This window comes from Palaemon carinicauda, chromosome 18 (genome assembly GCF_036898095.1).
Source record: "Palaemon carinicauda isolate YSFRI2023 chromosome 18, ASM3689809v2, whole genome shotgun sequence".
NCBI lineage: Eukaryota > Metazoa > Arthropoda > Malacostraca > Decapoda > Palaemonidae > Palaemon > Palaemon carinicauda.
In genome coordinates this window covers 461,238-479,472 of record NC_090742.1, presented here as the reverse complement: position 1 = coordinate 479,472, position 18,235 = coordinate 461,238, and the positions used below count along the sequence as shown (strand labels likewise).

Genomic DNA, 18,235 nt, shown 5'->3' with positions numbered 1-18,235 from the left:
AAATAATGATATAACACAGAGAACAATGACGTAATATACTATTCATAATAAGAATAATAATGATGATAACTATGATAAAAAAAAACAATGATGATGATTAAGGAAGCTCTTGATAGTAAACCAATAATCATTCAAGGTAAGTATCTAATTTCTTATGAGAGCTACTATTTTGTATCAATACAGCGTAAAAATGAGCGATACGGAGGAAGAGGCTATGCCTACTATTACGCCAATTACACAATTGCCAACGTATTGGTATACAAAAATGTAACTAAAATATCATTATACCCATATTTAATCTGACACGACCCTACCGAACGTGGGATTGAGGAGGATTGAGGAGGGGGTTGGAATTCTCCCATTAGCCAACCCTGCCCCACAAAAGATAAAACAAAATCTACTATAAAATTCTTCACTTATGCGGGAACTTCTTCAACATGCAGTAGTCGAGTACATCATATAAAGATGACGTTTTATCAAGCGTATCATTATTGCATTGAATTCTCAATTCCACGCTTCAAAATTTCAAATAGAGTTAAAATATTATTTTATTTTCCAGGTAAGGCCACACGGGTATATATAAGCACAGGGAAATAAACATTATTTTACAATATATGTATATTAGATTAAAATGAGTAAATGAAAGATAGATTGCAGCCACCGCAGTCACACAAGGCAATACATGACAAATAATATACCTATAAATGCATACATGTGAAATGTAGAGTAATTTACAAACGACAAGTTCAACTTTCATCGTTCGTCTCGGTTCTTTATATTATCAGTGACATTTTCCATAACAATCATCACTCCTCGAATGTCCCTAGAATTACGTTGGAAGTGCGTCACTCCTCTCCAGGCCGCTTGGTCTTCTGACTCTCTTCTCGCATTTCGCAGTCCGAACAAGAGGTGTTTGAACACCTTTCAGACCTACAACTGCAGTTCGATGATATGGAGGATTTTGGCAGCGAGCTGTTATGGCTTTCAGCTCTCCTTAGAGGGCGCCCTGGCGACGCTGGGGGCGATGGGGAAGAAGACAGAGACCAGACCCTTGTAGTTTTCATCCGACTGTTGCTGTCGACTTCAGAGGTAAAGCCTAAGGAACGAAAACATTCCATACTGATCATCTAATCATCTGTTTTGTTGTGGAAAGAAATTTAAGTGCATTTAAAATGATTTCTAAATTATACAATTTGTAGATGTCAGGTCGAGGGAGAGGTTCAATTCATTGGTGTTTGATAGGACCGCTAGTAAAAATTGACCATGGTAATTATTTTGGGCAGATATTTGGGGTGAATTTGTGTGTGTGTGTATGTGTGTGTGTGTGTGTGTGTGTGGGGAGAGAGAGAGAGAGAGAGAGAGAGAGAGAGAGAGAGAGAGAGAGAGAGAGAGAGAGAGAGAGAGAGAGAGAGAGAGAGATATATTATGGCCACAATTTTAGTTATCAATTACTCTTGTTATAGCCTGTAAGTTTAGCTTTCCACTCTTACACATCATCGTATCCCTTGCACATGGAGCACATGCATGAGCAAATATCCATGTATAAACAGTTTATATACAAGTATGAATAAAATAGAAAGTATGTGTGTTTTTACACACATACATACAACAACAACAAATGCAGCCGTTTCTAGTCCACTGCAAAACAAAGTCTTCAGACATGTCCTTATTCATGCTTTGGGTTTGGCTAGTTTTCTTCAGCACTGGCCATTTGCGGTCATATATATATATATATATATATATATATATATATATATATATATATATATATATATATATATATATATATATATATATATATATATATATACAGTATGAATGTGTTTGTGTGTGCGCGCGTGTGTGCGCGCGTGTGTGCACGCTTCTTCAGGGTACAATACAATTGATTTACAGACGAAAGACGTCAATATATATAAAAAAAGTGAACGATATAAGAAATAACAGAACCAACTTATCAGCCAACTAGCATAGAACAAATCCACAGCCAAATTTTTGCACTTGAACGTAAAGTTGTCTTTAAAAAAACCGTTAAAGATAAGTTACATTTGAATGTGTTTAGGACCACTTCACGTTCAAGTGCAAATTTTGGTTGTGGATTGTTTGCTTGTTTGACTATGGTAGTTGGCTGATAAGGTTTTGAGTCATTTTTACTGTTCACTTTTTTACTTATTGGCGTCCTTCACCGGTAAATCAGCCTTGTACCCTGAAAAAATGTATAGTAAAATACAGGAAAGCGCTAAGTACTAAATTATTTCATTATTTCCTACTGGCTCTCTCTCTCTCTCTCTCTCTCTCTCTCTCTCTCTCTCTCTCTCTCTCTCTCTCTCTCTCTATATATATATATATATATATATATATATATATATATATATATATATATATATATATAGGCTATATATATATATATATATATATATATATATATATATATATATATATATATATATATATATATATATATATATATATATATGACCCAATCTTTCCACATAGTCTTTTTTTAGCCTCTGTCGGCACTGATACCCAGCTGGGTTTACGTGTGGACTGTAGGCTGGAGACAATCCCAGACATTCTAATCGTGAGCAAAGTGTTATACGTAAAGCCACGTGACCATCAGCTGGTTAAAATATAAAAACTTTAAGTCCTTCCCCATTGAGTCGATAGTTCTCTAAATGCTAACCTACCCATTCTTAACAAGACTTTAATGATGAGGATGTTGATACTCTCTTTCCATCCACCCTTTCTCAGACCCATCAGGGTCGACTAAATCCCAAACGATCTATTTTGGACTTGTCACTGAAAGCATATGGTTTTTGGTCTGGGATCGATCTAAGTACTCTAACTTCTACTACTAGTGCTGGATCAGCAGTATTGAAGAGATTCGTTCTTGATATCGAATTAAAATAGGAGAAATAAGATATTGGGGTAAAGGATCCTGAAAATAGAAATTGAGAAAAAGATTATGGATCAGATAGAGGAAACAAGTGAAGAAAAGGTGTGAAAAATTGAGAAGCATAGAATGGAATGGCACACAGCTTTATATTAGAGAAATAGATTTGGATAAAGCAGTCTTTATAATGAAGGCTAGGCAAAACATACTCAAACTAAAAGAAAATTTCATAGGAAAATATGTAGATGATGTTTGTGACCTGTGCAAAGTAGATATTACAGAACATTTATTTCCATGCCCAAAATCAGGAAAGTTAAAGGAACAAGATACAAGAGTGAATATGATGCAAAATACAAAGAGCTGGTGGTATACATAAGTCAGGACATGAATCTGAAAGAAGAGTTTAGAAATACCTCAATAGGTTGCCAAAACTGATAGGGTGTTATCCCAACTGATTTCAAGGTACAATGTGATGAGATTATAACCTAATATTTTAACTAAGCCTGTTTTTGTGGTTACAGGAAAAAGACCAATTACAATACTGAGTATAAGCTTAGACGCTTTGGACCGATCTATTAATTGATAGAGTGCCCAAAAAATTATTGTGTGGAGTGAGCAGTTAAGAAATAGGAATATAGGGTACTACTTCTTATAATAATAACAATAAACTACGAACCTTGGGTAAAAGATGATGACATGCAAATAGGATGTGCTACCTGTGACGCAAAATTTTCTTGCTGGCGGAGGTAATCATCCTCGGGAATAGTATGGTGCTGCGTCACCATCCCTTCACTACCGCTGCGGTGGAGACTCATGTCGGATGCATAAGCAGAGGTCTTGAGTCTACTCGTAGAACTAGAAGCCTGTTGCACTTTCAGGCTTCTCACGCCCATAGAGGGCTTACGATGCACTGGCCGTCGTAGACTTCCGGGTCTGCTTCCAGACGCCATTTGTGGGGACTGGTTACCTTGGTTTGCAACTGGGGGCAATCCCGGCTGGAGAGCGGGATCACCGTTGTAGTCTGCGTCTGGCGAGTCTCCTGTTGGAGGTGTGATGCCCAGGGCGCTCAACAGATCTGGGTCATATCTAAAAGAAGATAAATTTGGTAGCTTTATTCGCATACATATTGTTCTAGCTGAAATCGTTTTACTTAAGATTTCAAAAATACTGTCGAGTTGCATAACTTGAGTAAATGCATGAGCATGATAATATGAAGATGAGTTTCGTTTCTGTTTTTTTTTTTTTTTTTATTATTATTATTGTTCTCAGGTCCCAAGGTACCTGTAAATATATATAGGGTTAGCTTAGCAAAATTTCAGTTTACGGTTTTCTTTTTATCAATAAAAAAGTCATTGAGAGGATGAAACCAGACAGTTGGACTTCTATGGTTTAAGTCCCTCATTAGAGGCTCTGAGAACTACTTGTCTTTTGTCTGTTAATCCTGCGAACTTAGCCTAATCTTCTTACATAGTGTTCACGTGTACTTGGATAGAAAACAATTAGACATATTTACAAAGGAAGAGGGAGTTATCTTATGGAATCCATAATATGTACTATAATGAATTTCTTTTAGCGATGCAGATTTGCACAGACTCGCAGCGGTGCCCTTTTAGCTCGGAAAAGTTTCCTGATCGCTGATTGGTTGGACGAGATAATTCTAACCAATCAGCGATCAGGAAACTTTTCTGAGCTAAAAGGGCACCGGGGCGAGTCGGTGCAAATCTGCCTCGATAAAAGAAATGGACTATAGGATGTTTTCTATATCAGCCATAAGATTAAACATTCAAGTAGAGCATGATATGTGTATTTATGCATGTAATTTTCACATAGAAGTATTTCGATAGACAAAATACATCGGCCTGAACGAAATTTAAAAAAAAAAAGGGCCGTGATTCTGTATATTAAAAGACTTCAATATTGATATGAAATACCCAAACACAGAAATTAAGAAGTAAAAGAAAGTAAGACTACTGTTAATACCCAAGGGAAATAAAAGATAGACTTCGGTATCTTCGTTCTGTCGCTTGGATTATCTATAAAATCTATTCTTTATTCCTTTCAGCATATGAGAAACATTATTTTGCTAAAGAAAATTAAGAAACCTCGCCTGATTTACTGACTTCCAGAAACACCGATTTAATCAATAATAAGGTATAAAGAGTAGCCTACTGATGAATTAGTAGATAAAATAAATTATACAACCGTCAAAAGAAATTTACTTTGGTAAAGTGCCTTGAAAATTGGTGTAGCTTTTAACTGAGCGAATATGAAAGAACCACCAAATTCAAAAGTGTGCAGAAAAGTGACATGCAGGAAGAGGGAGTTGATACTTACTTCGGGAGCTGATGAATTCTGATCCCATCTTGAGCTCCCAAATCTTTCTTCTCTTTAGGTTTCCTCTGAAGTGACCCAAACCTCCTCCATTGAGGAGTGGTGATTGGATCCTGCTGTCCCAGTTGCTTCTGTTTCAAGATGTCCTGGTGTATCTTCGCGGCTATTCTCGATCGGGAGGAGGCCGTGTAGGTGACGTTTCTTCTTAGCCTGTGTGGATCGGCGTCGGCAGAAGCTGTAGAGTGCTGGCGATTGTAGACGCTAAGATGTGTGTAAAGGAGTTTGAGATAAATAAAAAAAAAAGTCAACAATTATATGAAAGCTATGAAAAAAGACATGATCACACTATTTGTCCAAATTATGACATCAAATTGAATGAAAAATTTTCCTCAACCAACAACACAAATTTATCTGATTAATCAAGTCATCCTACAAAGGTCAGACATGCTATTGGGACAATGACCTTCCACTGACCTGGCACTCCTATCACGGACACTCAGAAGAGAGCCTTCTCCGAGGTCGAAGTCTTTAGCAAGCTCCGGGTATGGGTCTACCCTGTGAAGCTTTTCTAATCCTAAGTGATCAAGGCGACCTCTGACGCTGAATCCCCTGGGGACCGTGAGCATAGCATTTTGATCGTCGAATTGCAAATGATTGCAAGGTACAATACCGCATGGACAGGGATTGCCGGCGATTGCAAGTACAGGACGGCTCATGACTTTTTGGGACATTTTCCGTTGCCTGTTGCGCTCTTCTGCAACTGTGTTGGCTAGTAAACTGTGAAGGAAAAAGGAGATTATGAAGGGTATGTGAATTACCATTCGCGAAGTCTATGGTGAATCTTAAAGTAATAATAATAGCAATAGCAGGAGTATTAGTAATGCTTATAATAATGATGATAATTGTGATAAGAAAAATCATTGTGGACGAAGGAAAAAGTTGATAATTTGAAGATAGGCGGCTCTGTATGAATTGAATAACGGGAGTTGAAAGGAACTGATATAGAATTAAGTGAGTATATATATATATATATATATATATATATATATATATATATATATATATATATATATATATATTTATATATATATATATATATATATATAATATATATCATATATATACTGTATATATATATATATATATATATATATATATGCATATATGTGTGTGTGTATATATGTGCGTGTATATATATTTATATATGTATATAGATATGTGTGTGTGTGTATATATACTGTATATATATATATATATATATATATATATATATATATATATATATATATATATATATATATATATATATATGCGCGCGTGTGTGTGTGATTGTTCGTTTACTTATATTTCCTACATAGATTTCTTGATATCTTGCTATCCAAAACCTTTTGAAAATGTTTGCCTTCCAAGAACCCAATAACTACAAGTGGAAAATATATTATCAAAGAAATTCAATTAAAAAATGCATGACCACAATCCCAGACCCAACTCGACCACTCACAGAGGTAAAGCCTTGATTTGGCTTGTGCATTCGTATACCTGTAAGGAGCAAATTCCGAACTGGGGTCAAAATCCCCCCTCTTGACGTAATGAAAGGCCCTTTGTCGGTATTTATCCTTTGGGGATAAAATGTTCCCGGAAAGAGAGCATATTTAAAAAGTTTATGAATACAGGAAATTAAGAATTCCATATAACAAATAAGGAAATAGAAATATTGGGTGGTATTCATAAAGAAAAGGATATGCTTATACTTGCAAAATATGAAGGAAATCCTTCTACTTGTATTCATAAACATTTCAAGCAAAAGCTTCTACTTTTAGAGCAAAAGCATATCCTTATAATCACATAAAAGTAAATGGTTATACACAAAGAAGACCCTTTACTTCATATAAAGAGCATATGCTTCGAAAAAGCTAAGTTTGGTCAGTAGCAGATTGCAGTTCGAAGAGAAAGGTTGTTCTGTCCGATTCTCAGCGCGATGGCAGATTTTGTGGATTTGCGGCATGTTAAACAATACAGCCCCGTTTACCCACACTTGATCGTGATTTCAAGATGTTATTCCGTTTTGAAGAACAAAATGTACAGTGGCTTGCGGACAGATATCTTATCCACACCTGGAATCTCGATGAAATATCATGATTAAGCCATAACTTGGTGATATGCATTTTACATTTGCTTTTGCATGTATAAACAGTTCGGAGAAAACGAAGGCTGCTGTATTTAGGGATGTATGTATGAACAAACAGTATATATGTATATATATATATATATGTATATATATATATATATATATGTGTGTGTGTGTGTGTGTGTGTGTTTGTGTGTGTGTGTACAGTACATGCAAATATACTGTATTCATATAATATATAAATATAGTTTATATATATATATATATATATATATATATATATATATATATATATATATATATATATATATATATATATATATTATATATATGTATATGTATATATATGTATATATTACATATATGTATATGTATGTATATATATATATGTCTGTGTATATATATGTATATATATACATCGTATAAATATACATATATACACAGAATATTCATATACTGCAAAAGCTTACAGTATATAAATGCATGTATATACACATATATAAACTATATATATATAATATATATATATATATATATATATATATATATATATATATATATATATATATATATATATATATATATATATATATATCTCCCTTCGTCCGGGTATCTCAAAGTTTCCTTCAAACTGCAAAGTTGAGCGTTTAGCGTCTTCAAAACTTTTCAACTCAAATCCATAAATCAAATCACGTAGTTTATTATTATTATTATTATTATTATTATTATTATTATTATTATTATTATTATTATTATTATTATTATCATTATTGTTGTTGTTGTTGTTGTTGTTGTTGTTATAAAACAAGAATGGAATTTTTCGCGAGTCCTAAAAGAATTTGGAAGAAAATCTACTCGGATTTTCAAATGGCTTCAGAAGAAATAGCCATAGACTTAGCATGGAATTCTGAATGCCTCCGGAACGGAATCTCAGAACGGTATCGGAAGAAAACTTTCCCGGATTTCCAAATGGCTTCAGAAAAAATAGCCGTAGACTTAGCATGGAATTCTAAATGCCTCCAGAACGGAATCTCAGAACGGTTTCGGGAGAAAACTTTCCTGAATTTCCAAAAGTCTTCAAAGGACATAGCCGTATACTTAACATGGATTTCTGAATGACTCCAGAACTGAAATTTCTAGGAGCAGTCCTGAACAACTCCTCCCCGAGCTTCAAATGACTTCTGAAGACCTGATCTTCATTTTTTCAAACGTAGTCTGCAACACCTCACCTGATCTGTATGTAGCTGGCGAAATCTAACCAAGGAATTGCCCGTCAATGGGAGTAAGAGGAAATGAGTTGATGACTGGGAGAAGGATTTCACTTAACTCACAGAGATCGCGTTCTGGCGGAATAGGAAGCTGCCGGTAAGAATTATGTGTTACGTCTTCGAACACCATCAACTACAGATGGTTTTGGTTGCTGCCGAAGTTGCCGATCGTTCGTTTTATATCGCCCGACCCATAGAAAGACACGGGATCTTCCGTTGGCAGCTGAGCTTTGAAGATCATAATGTATGCGCTTTGAAGGATCCTTTGCTTGGGCTTTTGTGACGATGTCTTATTAAAGGAGACTCTTGGAAAAAGTACGAGGCTTTGTATCGGTGCAAAAGCGGATTGCGGGGAATGAGGATGGAGGCAGAATGGTTCAACTGAACGGTGAGTGACGTGTAGTTCTTCAACAGGATTGTCCCGAAATTCGCCATTGAAGTAAGGACATATCCAGACGACATTGGTAAATATATCATGTTGCTCATCATTTACTTTGGCATGATAGTGTATGCGGAGAAATCGATAGTATTCATCTCTTTACTCATTGCCCAGATAGGTAAAGAATAAATGCCTTCGATTTCCCTGAGGAATCTGACGAAGTGAGGACTCGCGGCACTGAAATCTCGTTAGAAATCTAGAAGGAGACTGAAGAACTAAGGAAAAGAGACAATGAAATCTCGAAAGAAGCAGATAATCTAATGAAAGAATATCTTGAAAACTAGAAGACAGGAGAGAACAGCGAACAGGAGCCTCTAATGCCAGAGGTAAGACACCTAAAAATAGAGAGCCTCTAATGCTAGAAGTAAGGCACCTCAAAATATAGATCGAAGACCCTCTAATGCTAAAAGTATGGAACCTAGAAATATATGTCAACTAACTTCTAATGCTAGAAGTGTGGGAGCTAAAGAGAGAGGTCAAAGAAATTCTAATGTTAGAGGTATGGGAGCTATAAAGAGAGGTCAAAGAACTTCTAATGCTTGAGGTAAGGGAGCTGAAAAGAGGTCAAAGAACTTCTAATACTAGAGGTGTGGGAGCTAAAAAGAAGTCAAAGAACTTCTAATGCTAGAAGTGTGGGAGCTAAAAAGAGGTCAAAGAACTTCTAATGCTAGAGGTGTGGGAGCTAAAAAGAGGTCAAAGAACTTCTAATGCTAGAGGTGTGGGAGCTAAAAAGAAGTCAAAGAACTTCTAATGCTAGAGGTGTGAGAGCTAAAAAGAGGTCAAAGAACTTCTAATGCTAGAGGTGTGGGAGCTAAAAAGAGGTCAAAGAACTTCTAAAGCTAGAGGTGTGGGAGCTAAAAAGAAGTCAAAGAACTTCTAATGCTAGAGGTGAGGGAGCTAAAAAGAGATCAAAGAACTTCTAATGCTAGAGGTGTGGGAGCTAAAAAGAGGTCAAAGAACTTCTAATGCTAGAGGTGTGGGAGCTAAAATAAGGTCAAAGAACCTCTAATGCCATAGGTGAGGGAGCTAAAAAGAGGTCAAAGAACTTCTAATGCAAGGGGTGTGGGAGCTAAAAAGAGGTCAAAGATCTTCTAATGCAAGGGGTGTGGGATCTAAAAAGAGGTCAAAGATCTTCTAATGCAAGGGGTGTGGGAGCTAAAAAGAGGTCAAAGAACTTCTAATGCATGGGGTGTGGGAGCTAAAAAGAGGTCAAAGAACTTCTAATGCTAGTGGTGTGGGAGCTAAAAAGAAGTCAAAGAACTTCTAATGCTAGAGGTGCGGAAGCTGAAAAGAGGTCAAAGAACTTCTAATACAATTGGTGGGGAGCTAAAAAGAAGTCAAAGAACTTCTACTGCTAGAGGTGTGGGAGCTAAAAAGAGGTCAAAGAATTTCTAATGCTAGAGGTGTGGGAGCTAAAAAGAGGTCAAAGAACTTCTAATGCTAGAGGCGTGGGAGCTAAAAAGAGGTCGAAGAACTTCTAATGCAAGGGGTGGGGGAGCTAAAAAGAGGTCAAAGAACTTCTAATGCAAGGGCTGGGGGAGCTAAAAAGAGGTCAAAGAACTTCTAATGCAAGGGGTGTGGGAGCTAAAAAAAGGTCAAAGAATTTCTAATGCAAGGGGTGTGGAAGCTAAAAAGAGGTCAAAGAACTTCTAATACAAGGGGTGTGGGAGCTAAAAAGAGGTCAAAGAACTTCTAATGCAAGGGGTGTGGAAGCTAAAAGGAGGTCAAAGAACTTCTAATGCAATTGGTGGGGGAGCTAAAAAGAGGTCAAAGAACTTCTAATGCAAGGGGTGGGGAAGCTAAAAAGAGGTCAAAGTACTTCTAATGCAAGGGGTGTGGGAGCTAAAAAGAGGTCAAAGAACTTCTAATGCAATTGGTGGGGGAGCTAAAAAGAGGTCAAAGAACTTATAATGCAAGGGGTGTGGGAGCTAAAAAGAAGTCAAAGAACTTCTAATGCAAGGGGTGGGGAAGCTAAAAAGAGGTCAAAGAACTTCTAATGCAAGGGGTGTAGGAGCTAAAAAGAGGTCAAAGAACTTCTAATGCAAGGGGTGTGGGAACTAAAAAGAGATCAAAGAACTTCTAATGCAAGGGTGTGGGAGCTAAAAAAAGGTCAAAGAATTTCTAATGCAAGGGGTGGGGAAGCTAAAAAGAGGTCAAAGAACTTCTAATACAAGGGGTGTGGGAGCTAAAAAGAGGTCAAAGAACTTTTGATGCAATTGGTGGGGGAGCTAAAAAAAGGTCAAAGAACTTCTAATGCAAGGGGTAGGGAAGCTAAAAAGAGGTCAAAGAACTTCTAATGCAAGGGGTGTGGGAGCTAAAAAGAGGTCAAAGAACTTCTAATGCAAGGGTGTGGGAGCTAAAAAGAGGTCAAAGAACTTCTAATGCAAGGGGTGTGGGATAGATGTTGCCAGAGAGGCTTTGGAGAAGGCGCGGCGGCGTCTGTGTTCTTTCTGATGCGTAAACTTAATTAAATACAAGTAAAAACAGGGCATTAAATACGTATTGTAAATACTAAACTCTTTCTTATCTTGACAGCACAAATGAAATCTTACAAGTTCCAACATGTAACTAAGCGCTCCCGAAACACGAGTCAACCTTTTACTTCTGCTTGGAGGATATCTTCGCAAGTAAAAGGTAATCATTATGAATATGGAAAGAAAGATTTGCTTATACTTCTACCTTTTGCTTCAGAGAATTACCTTGTACTTCTACCTTATGCTTACAAGGATATCCTTCATTTTTATGAATACCTCCCACTGTGTTCTGATGATCAGCGGCCTCTCTCTCTCTCTCTCTCTCTCTCTCTCTCTCTCTCTCTCTCTCTCTCTCTCTCTCTCTCTCTCTCTCTCTCTCTCTCTCTCTATATATATATATATATATATATATATGTATATATATATATATATATATATATATATATATATATATATATATATATATATATATGTATATATATATGTATATATATGTATATATATATATATATATATATATATATGTATTCATATATGTGTGTATTTATGTATATACATATGTATATATGTATATATATATATATATATATATATATATATATATATATATATGTGTGTGTGTGTGTGTGTGTGTGTGATTGTGAAAGTTGTCACAAATGAAGACTAAGCAAAACCAACACCTTGATTTTTTTTTATTTCATTCGAATAGGAAAAGGAAAACTTTGCATAAAAAAGACATCACTCACATCACAGCTTCATCTTCGTGGTTGTTAGAGGCTGGTGGTCCTGCCAAGTTGAGAATACCTTCGTTGGCGAAATGTTGGTGACTGAACGACTGGCTTTGGTCCTCGTTAACTAGGTAGGCGAAGCTCCTCCCTCCGTAGAACGTGGAGCTCCCTATGTTGAAGAGGTCCTCGGAAAAATCATCCTGAAGTCGCGAGTTCTTGTAACAGGCGACGATGCAGAAAATCACGGAACACAGCAGGAAGATTCCTGATGATAGGGGAATAAACAACATACAGAGATAAATGCGTAACGAAAGCAAAAGATGCTATTTAAGAACAATGGTATAATGAATGATATTAGCATCAGCAATAACAGTGCACAATGCTGAGCCCTCTGATACTTTAAAGACTATTCTCTCTTAAGTAGAAACCAACCAATTTTGTCGAAATTATTTTCTCTTTAAAATTAAGCTATTTATCTACAATAAGTTTCCTGGCCGGTGCAATGGAACTTATTTCGCATTATACTGATAAAAAAAAGATTGATTTTTCTTGTTCCTGTAAGGATGGAGTAGGTAGTGGTTTGTAATTTGCATCTGTCTATAGGACACGTAATTTTTTGCTACCAATTTTTGAAGTCCTGGCTTTGAAATTGTTAAAATTACACAAGGTCAAATTCCAGAGAAGAATACGAATAATAAGTTTTATAAGAATAAAATTTTCGAATCACACGCCAAAGATTACTCAAATTGCAATACAAATGCAGCCATTTCTATTACACTACAGGACAAAGGTCTTGTCTGGGTTTTGGCCAGTTTTCATCCCCACGCTGGCCAGTGCGGAATGGTAGTGATGGGAGATTTCCGTCTGACCCTGACTCATAGGCCTACAGGTTTGCTGATCATAGTGATACGCAAACCCTTTCACCACGCTAAGGTATCCCCACTCTCCCATACATTATTCACATTTAGAATGCCATTAACTTTGTCCCATTTGCATCGGGGATTCCTTCTTCCCCTTACAGTGCCTGTAGCCTTACCTCCAGTGCCTAAAAGTATAGGCCCGACTATGATGAGAATATGGGATTCCCCCTCGTGATCTTCCAGGGCATGGGTAGTGATGAACGTCCCTACTGCCATCAGGAGTATACCCGCAGCGAATATGCATAAAAGGTAGGGCGCGCCTTGGACGCGTCTTCTCTGTAGGGTAGGAAAACAGTTTTAGGAAACATATCTTATACCTAAAAGTTTTTTCCCATTGAAGGATATTTAATTCAAGTAACTGACGATCATGCGAATACTCGGTCCCAAGTAACATGCAGTGCAAATGAGTATGTGCTTAAGTACAGTAAGGGCATCATTTAATATGTTAAAGTGGGGTTTTGGAACTCAATATTTTTAGGGCATTATCTTTAAGTAGTTTTTTTGTAATAAGTTTTCAACTCCTCGAGACCTAACTTTAGGTAAGGAAAATTCAATTATCGTCAAGGAACCTCTGTAGAGGTACCCAACCTTATCAAATCTATCTATCTATCTATCATCTATCTATCTATCTATTTATGTGTTTTTGTGTTTCACGAATGAATGAAAGGGAATAAAACAAAGCATGTAAAACTAGTGAAAGTGCCTTAGACTCTAGAATTTCACTCACGTCAAAGATAACTCGATATAAATTTCAAAACGGTAAGGTCATTTAAACATTTTTACTGCAATGCAGTGTTTACATAATTATTAAATTGCAAACTAAATGCATACATTGGTGATAATTCAGTTTTAACAATAATAATTATCTCACAATTAATATTAATTATTGAGGAATATTTTCCCATTACCTTATAAAGGTTCTCGATTTCATCTGTCTGGTGAAATGAGAATCTCTCGCTACCCGACATAACAAAAGTTTGCCTTTTTTTCTCTTCTTTCTTGATCTCGCCAGTTTACTGTCAGCCTTGGTCTTCTTCTTCTTTTTTTTCTTCTTCTTATGCTCCTTCTTCTTCTTCTTCTTCTTCTGTGAACTTGATGATACAAGTTTTAGAAGTCACAAATCGGGTGACTTTGATTTATCTCTTTGCAGAATATGTACAATGTGTTGACGTTTTAAATCACCATTCACCAGTTCTGAGGAATAATTTGGAATCTGTAAAAGATCATCGTATTCATACATTTCATCATTAATTTTTGATTGGTAATTAGTTGGTTATTAGAAGCTAAATGCGTGAATAAATTAAAGATTTTATCAAAATGTATAACCGTAACATAAGCGCCCCTTAGTTGATAAAATATTTCCTAAATATTTTCAACTTCAACGTAATTTTGCCCTAATATTATGAAGTAAAACCTTCAATATTGCCTTTTGTATAAAATCTAAATATAACACAATTTCTGATCGTGTCTTGATAGACATTTGATCAAGCTGTAACCCCCCCCCCCCCCCCCTCCAAAACAAACCGAAAGCATAATAAAGGCCTTGATATTCGTAGCTCGTATTCGACTGTTAAGTTCTAGCAGATCTTTTTTTTCAGAAGGACCACATCTCTCATACATTTTGATATTAAAATTATTAGGAAAATTTCGAAAGGTGGCCCTTATGATTCAAAACTCTTGTCAGACGAATGATGAGTACCGGAAGCTCACTGTAAGTTTTAATTTTATGTTAACATGGCCAATAAAGTATCTACTAGGAAATTTTCTGAGCTTTATATATATGTATATATATATATATATATATATATATATATATATATGTGTGTGTGTGTGTGTGTGTGGCTGTGTGTACGTGTGTACGTGTTTGTGTTCATGTGTACGTATGTGTATTTATGTATGTATGTATACATACTTATATACATTATATATAAAATATATATGTATATGAACATTATATATATATATATATATATATATATATATATATATATATATATATATATATATATATATATATAGTATAATGTGGTTGTGTTTGTGTTTGATAGACTCCTGATACAGCCTTTTAGGAACTCCTGATACAGCAAATTCATATAATCATGTAAATGTCCATAAGCGAAATGTTTGTTTAACATTTCTTGATAATTAACTCGAGGACAATTCGACCGTTTAACATTCACAATACAGAAGCTCAGCTTAAATCATCTCGTTTTTTACAGATTTTTTTTCTTGAATGAGTTATTATTTACTTAGAGAAGGGGCGGAAAGGGATTGGTTGACTAAAACTTACATTACCCAAATTAGTCTCACCCAGTGTGGACTTCCCCCGGATATACATGCACTAAATCCTCTGTTTGATATCACTAAATCAACTTTCACGTTAGAAAAAATCCGTTCTATTAACTTTGTTGACATAAAAAGTAGTTATAGATACCGTAAATACTTTTTCCTTGTTTTTGTATTTTGAATAAACGTTAAATTCTAATTTTTCACTACGATCTCCTGCATTCTTTATTTCTTCTTAACATATTAATCTATTTGGGAGATTGTATGTTTTAGTCGCCTTCTCACACCTTCTCTTTAAGCTGACGCAATCAAAAGCTGATACTTTAACAAATTCTAAAATTATCTACATCGATCAAACACAGCTACTGTATTATTATTTCTCTCATTCTTTTATTTTTAACTGGTTTTGCTTTAAATAGAAACTGTAAATAATCATCATATCTACTGCAATTCTGTGCTTTATAAAGCTCTAGAAAGTTTTCCAGTTAATTAAAATTGGCGTTTCGAAGGTCTCTCTCTCTCTCTCTCTCTCTCTCTCTCTCTCTCTCTCTCTCTCTCTCTCTCTCTCTCTCTCTCTCTCTCTCTCTCTCTCTCTCTCTCTCTCTATATATATATATATATATATATATACATATGTATACATATATACATATATATATATATATATATATATATACATATATATATATATATATATATATATATATATATATATATACATATATATATATATATATATATATATATATATATATATATATATATATATATATATTCGCCATAAGATTTTTCTTCTTAAAAAAGACTGATGTGTAGGGTTTAATCATCTGGTACCTATTGAGTACTTAGTGTTGAGGTTTCTAACCTTACACCCTTTTTCTAGACCCCGTCATATGCTGGTGTACCGATTTACACCTGGGTGGATATGAAGGCAATATTATTATTATTATTATTATTATTATTATTATTATTATTATTATTATTATTATTAGCTCGTCTTCAATCGAAATATATATATATATATATATATATATATATATATATATATATATATATATATATATATATATATATATATATATATATATATATATATATATCAAGAGTATTTTGTAAAATGGAAGTCGGTAGCGCAGTTTCAACTTGTCGTACTTTTATTCTGTCAATAATTACCTATAATTAGCAGCAATTTCCAAAATTTGAAACATTTAATGAACATAAGATTCATGATTATTAAAATATATGAGGTATGTTTAAATTTGGCCACATTACAAAAAAGGCATTATCTGGTCAAACAATTTTCCCCTAGAAATATTCCTCGCAGCACACGGTGCGTAGGCTTTGCGAGCAGTAATTCTTTTCACTTAATTTTCTACAGTAAATTAATAAGAAGTGAGAAGATTTCTTGTCATTCTCTGTGAAAATACAGTAGCCTAACGCTTGAAAAAAATAGAATAGACACTGCTGACGAATGGCATTTTCTTAATTTAATAAACTGACGAATACGATGATTCAATTTGATAAAAGGGAGTTTACTGTACATACCGAAATGAGATGTTTTCGTGGACGTCAAGAATCGCTTGCGAAATAGTAAGGCTGGTGGCTATGACGCAGAGGTCTTGTCATTAGTCTATTTTAGGGAAAACTGCATAATCTAGTAGATAGTTGCTGGATAATTTTCACTTTCTGCTTTGATACTTTTTACAGAAGACTATTAAGCAATGAAAGACTTTTTAAAAGAACGAGAAAAAAATCTGCACATGAACCGTGAATCCTTACCTTCGAAATTTGTATTTTTTCTCGGTATTTCTTTTTTTTTTCTTTTTTTTTTTTTTTTACAATATAGAAGCACATAGCTTTCCTTATCTTGGGGATTTACATAATGTGGACGCATAATTTCTCTCAAGTATTTGTACTTTTCATGTAATGAAAGATAATCGTTCTTGAATTTGAAATTATTATATAAAAAAGAAATAATTTAAGGGATACAGACCAACGAACGTCGTACCTGTTGGATTTATATTTCCGAGAAATAAATGAGATCACACCTTGAAGTGGGCAGATTTCCAAGTCACTTTGTGTTTTTGGTATTCAAATCATATTCGTGAATCCATTTCAGGTACCAATACCTGTACGTTCCTAGTAAAACAATTGCTTGCCGTACAAATTATGTAAATAGGGAAAACAATGAAAATCACAATGGAACTTTTTGAACTCATCTTGAATTCATTGCATAGGAAGCTATTCATCCTATAGGTGATTCCCTCACGGGGAGATATAGCAACAAAGGTCTCGAAGAAGGGTTTTAGATACAGTTTTGATTGCGATTATGATAATATATATACTCACGTCATTCCTACAGGAGGAGAGAAGCCTTCAGGGCGAGTACTACCACTAAGCGAACTATCTTACTGGCACTGGCGAACGAATTTCGTTTGTCTCCGTGACGTTGTGTGAGACCGGATGTGCACATCCTTTTGATTTAGTGTGAATCCCTTACGAATAAAAAAAAAGAAAAAGAAAAAAAGAAAGCAAACACAAATTCGTGTTGTGTTCGAAGTTTGGAATGTATACTTTCAGGGTTTTTTCGAAAAGCATCGTTAGAATACTGGGAAAATTTCTGGAAATTTCTGTCGATTACTTGCCCTATTTTACAACCCGTTACCTGAAATTTTAGATATATCGCAATGCTAATTCAATTATTCCACATAAGCGCTCCGGTTACAAAGAGGTCAATCAAGGTTGATTGAAGTCACTCAATTAGACTTACC

At 35.1% G+C, this 18,235-nt stretch overlaps 1 protein-coding gene across 2 annotated transcripts; it reads right to left on the bottom strand.

Annotated features, from left to right (window-relative positions):
* Positions 1–108: 108 nt before the first annotated feature.
* LOC137657575 (uncharacterized) lies at positions 109–17,922 on the bottom strand. 2 transcript variants are annotated; one of them, XM_068391909.1, is made up of 8 exons: positions 17,814–17,922; positions 14,087–14,372; positions 13,295–13,454; positions 12,277–12,523; positions 5,696–5,998; positions 5,225–5,482; positions 3,567–3,976; positions 109–1,096 (listed from the first exon to the last, which is right to left on the bottom strand). In XM_068391909.1, the coding sequence occupies exons 2-8, from the start codon at positions 14,144–14,146 to the stop codon at positions 846–848; spliced, it is 1,689 nt and encodes a 562-aa protein (XP_068248010.1). In that variant the 5' UTR covers positions 14,147–14,372; positions 17,814–17,922; the 3' UTR covers positions 109–845. The 2 variants fall into 2 exon arrangements, with proteins under 2 accessions (XP_068248010.1, XP_068248011.1); XM_068391910.1 differs by having other exon boundaries at positions 14,087–14,391; positions 17,814–17,908.
* Positions 17,923–18,235: the final 313 nt, after the last annotated feature.

Bases quoted from the DNA above. Each gene is read 5' to 3' on its own strand.
- LOC137657575 (XM_068391909.1), bottom strand. From the start codon at position 14,146: ATGTCGGGTAGCGAGAGATTCTCATTTCACCAGACAGATGAAATCGAG. The intron at 13,455-14,086 runs GTAATGGGAAAA...CCTACCCTACAG, and splicing joins AAATCGAGAACCTTTATAAG to AGAAGACGCGTCCAAGGCGC. The intron at 5,483-5,695 runs GTCAGTGGAAGG...CACACATCTTAG, and splicing joins GTCCGTGATAGGAGTGCCAG to CGTCTACAATCGCCAGCACT.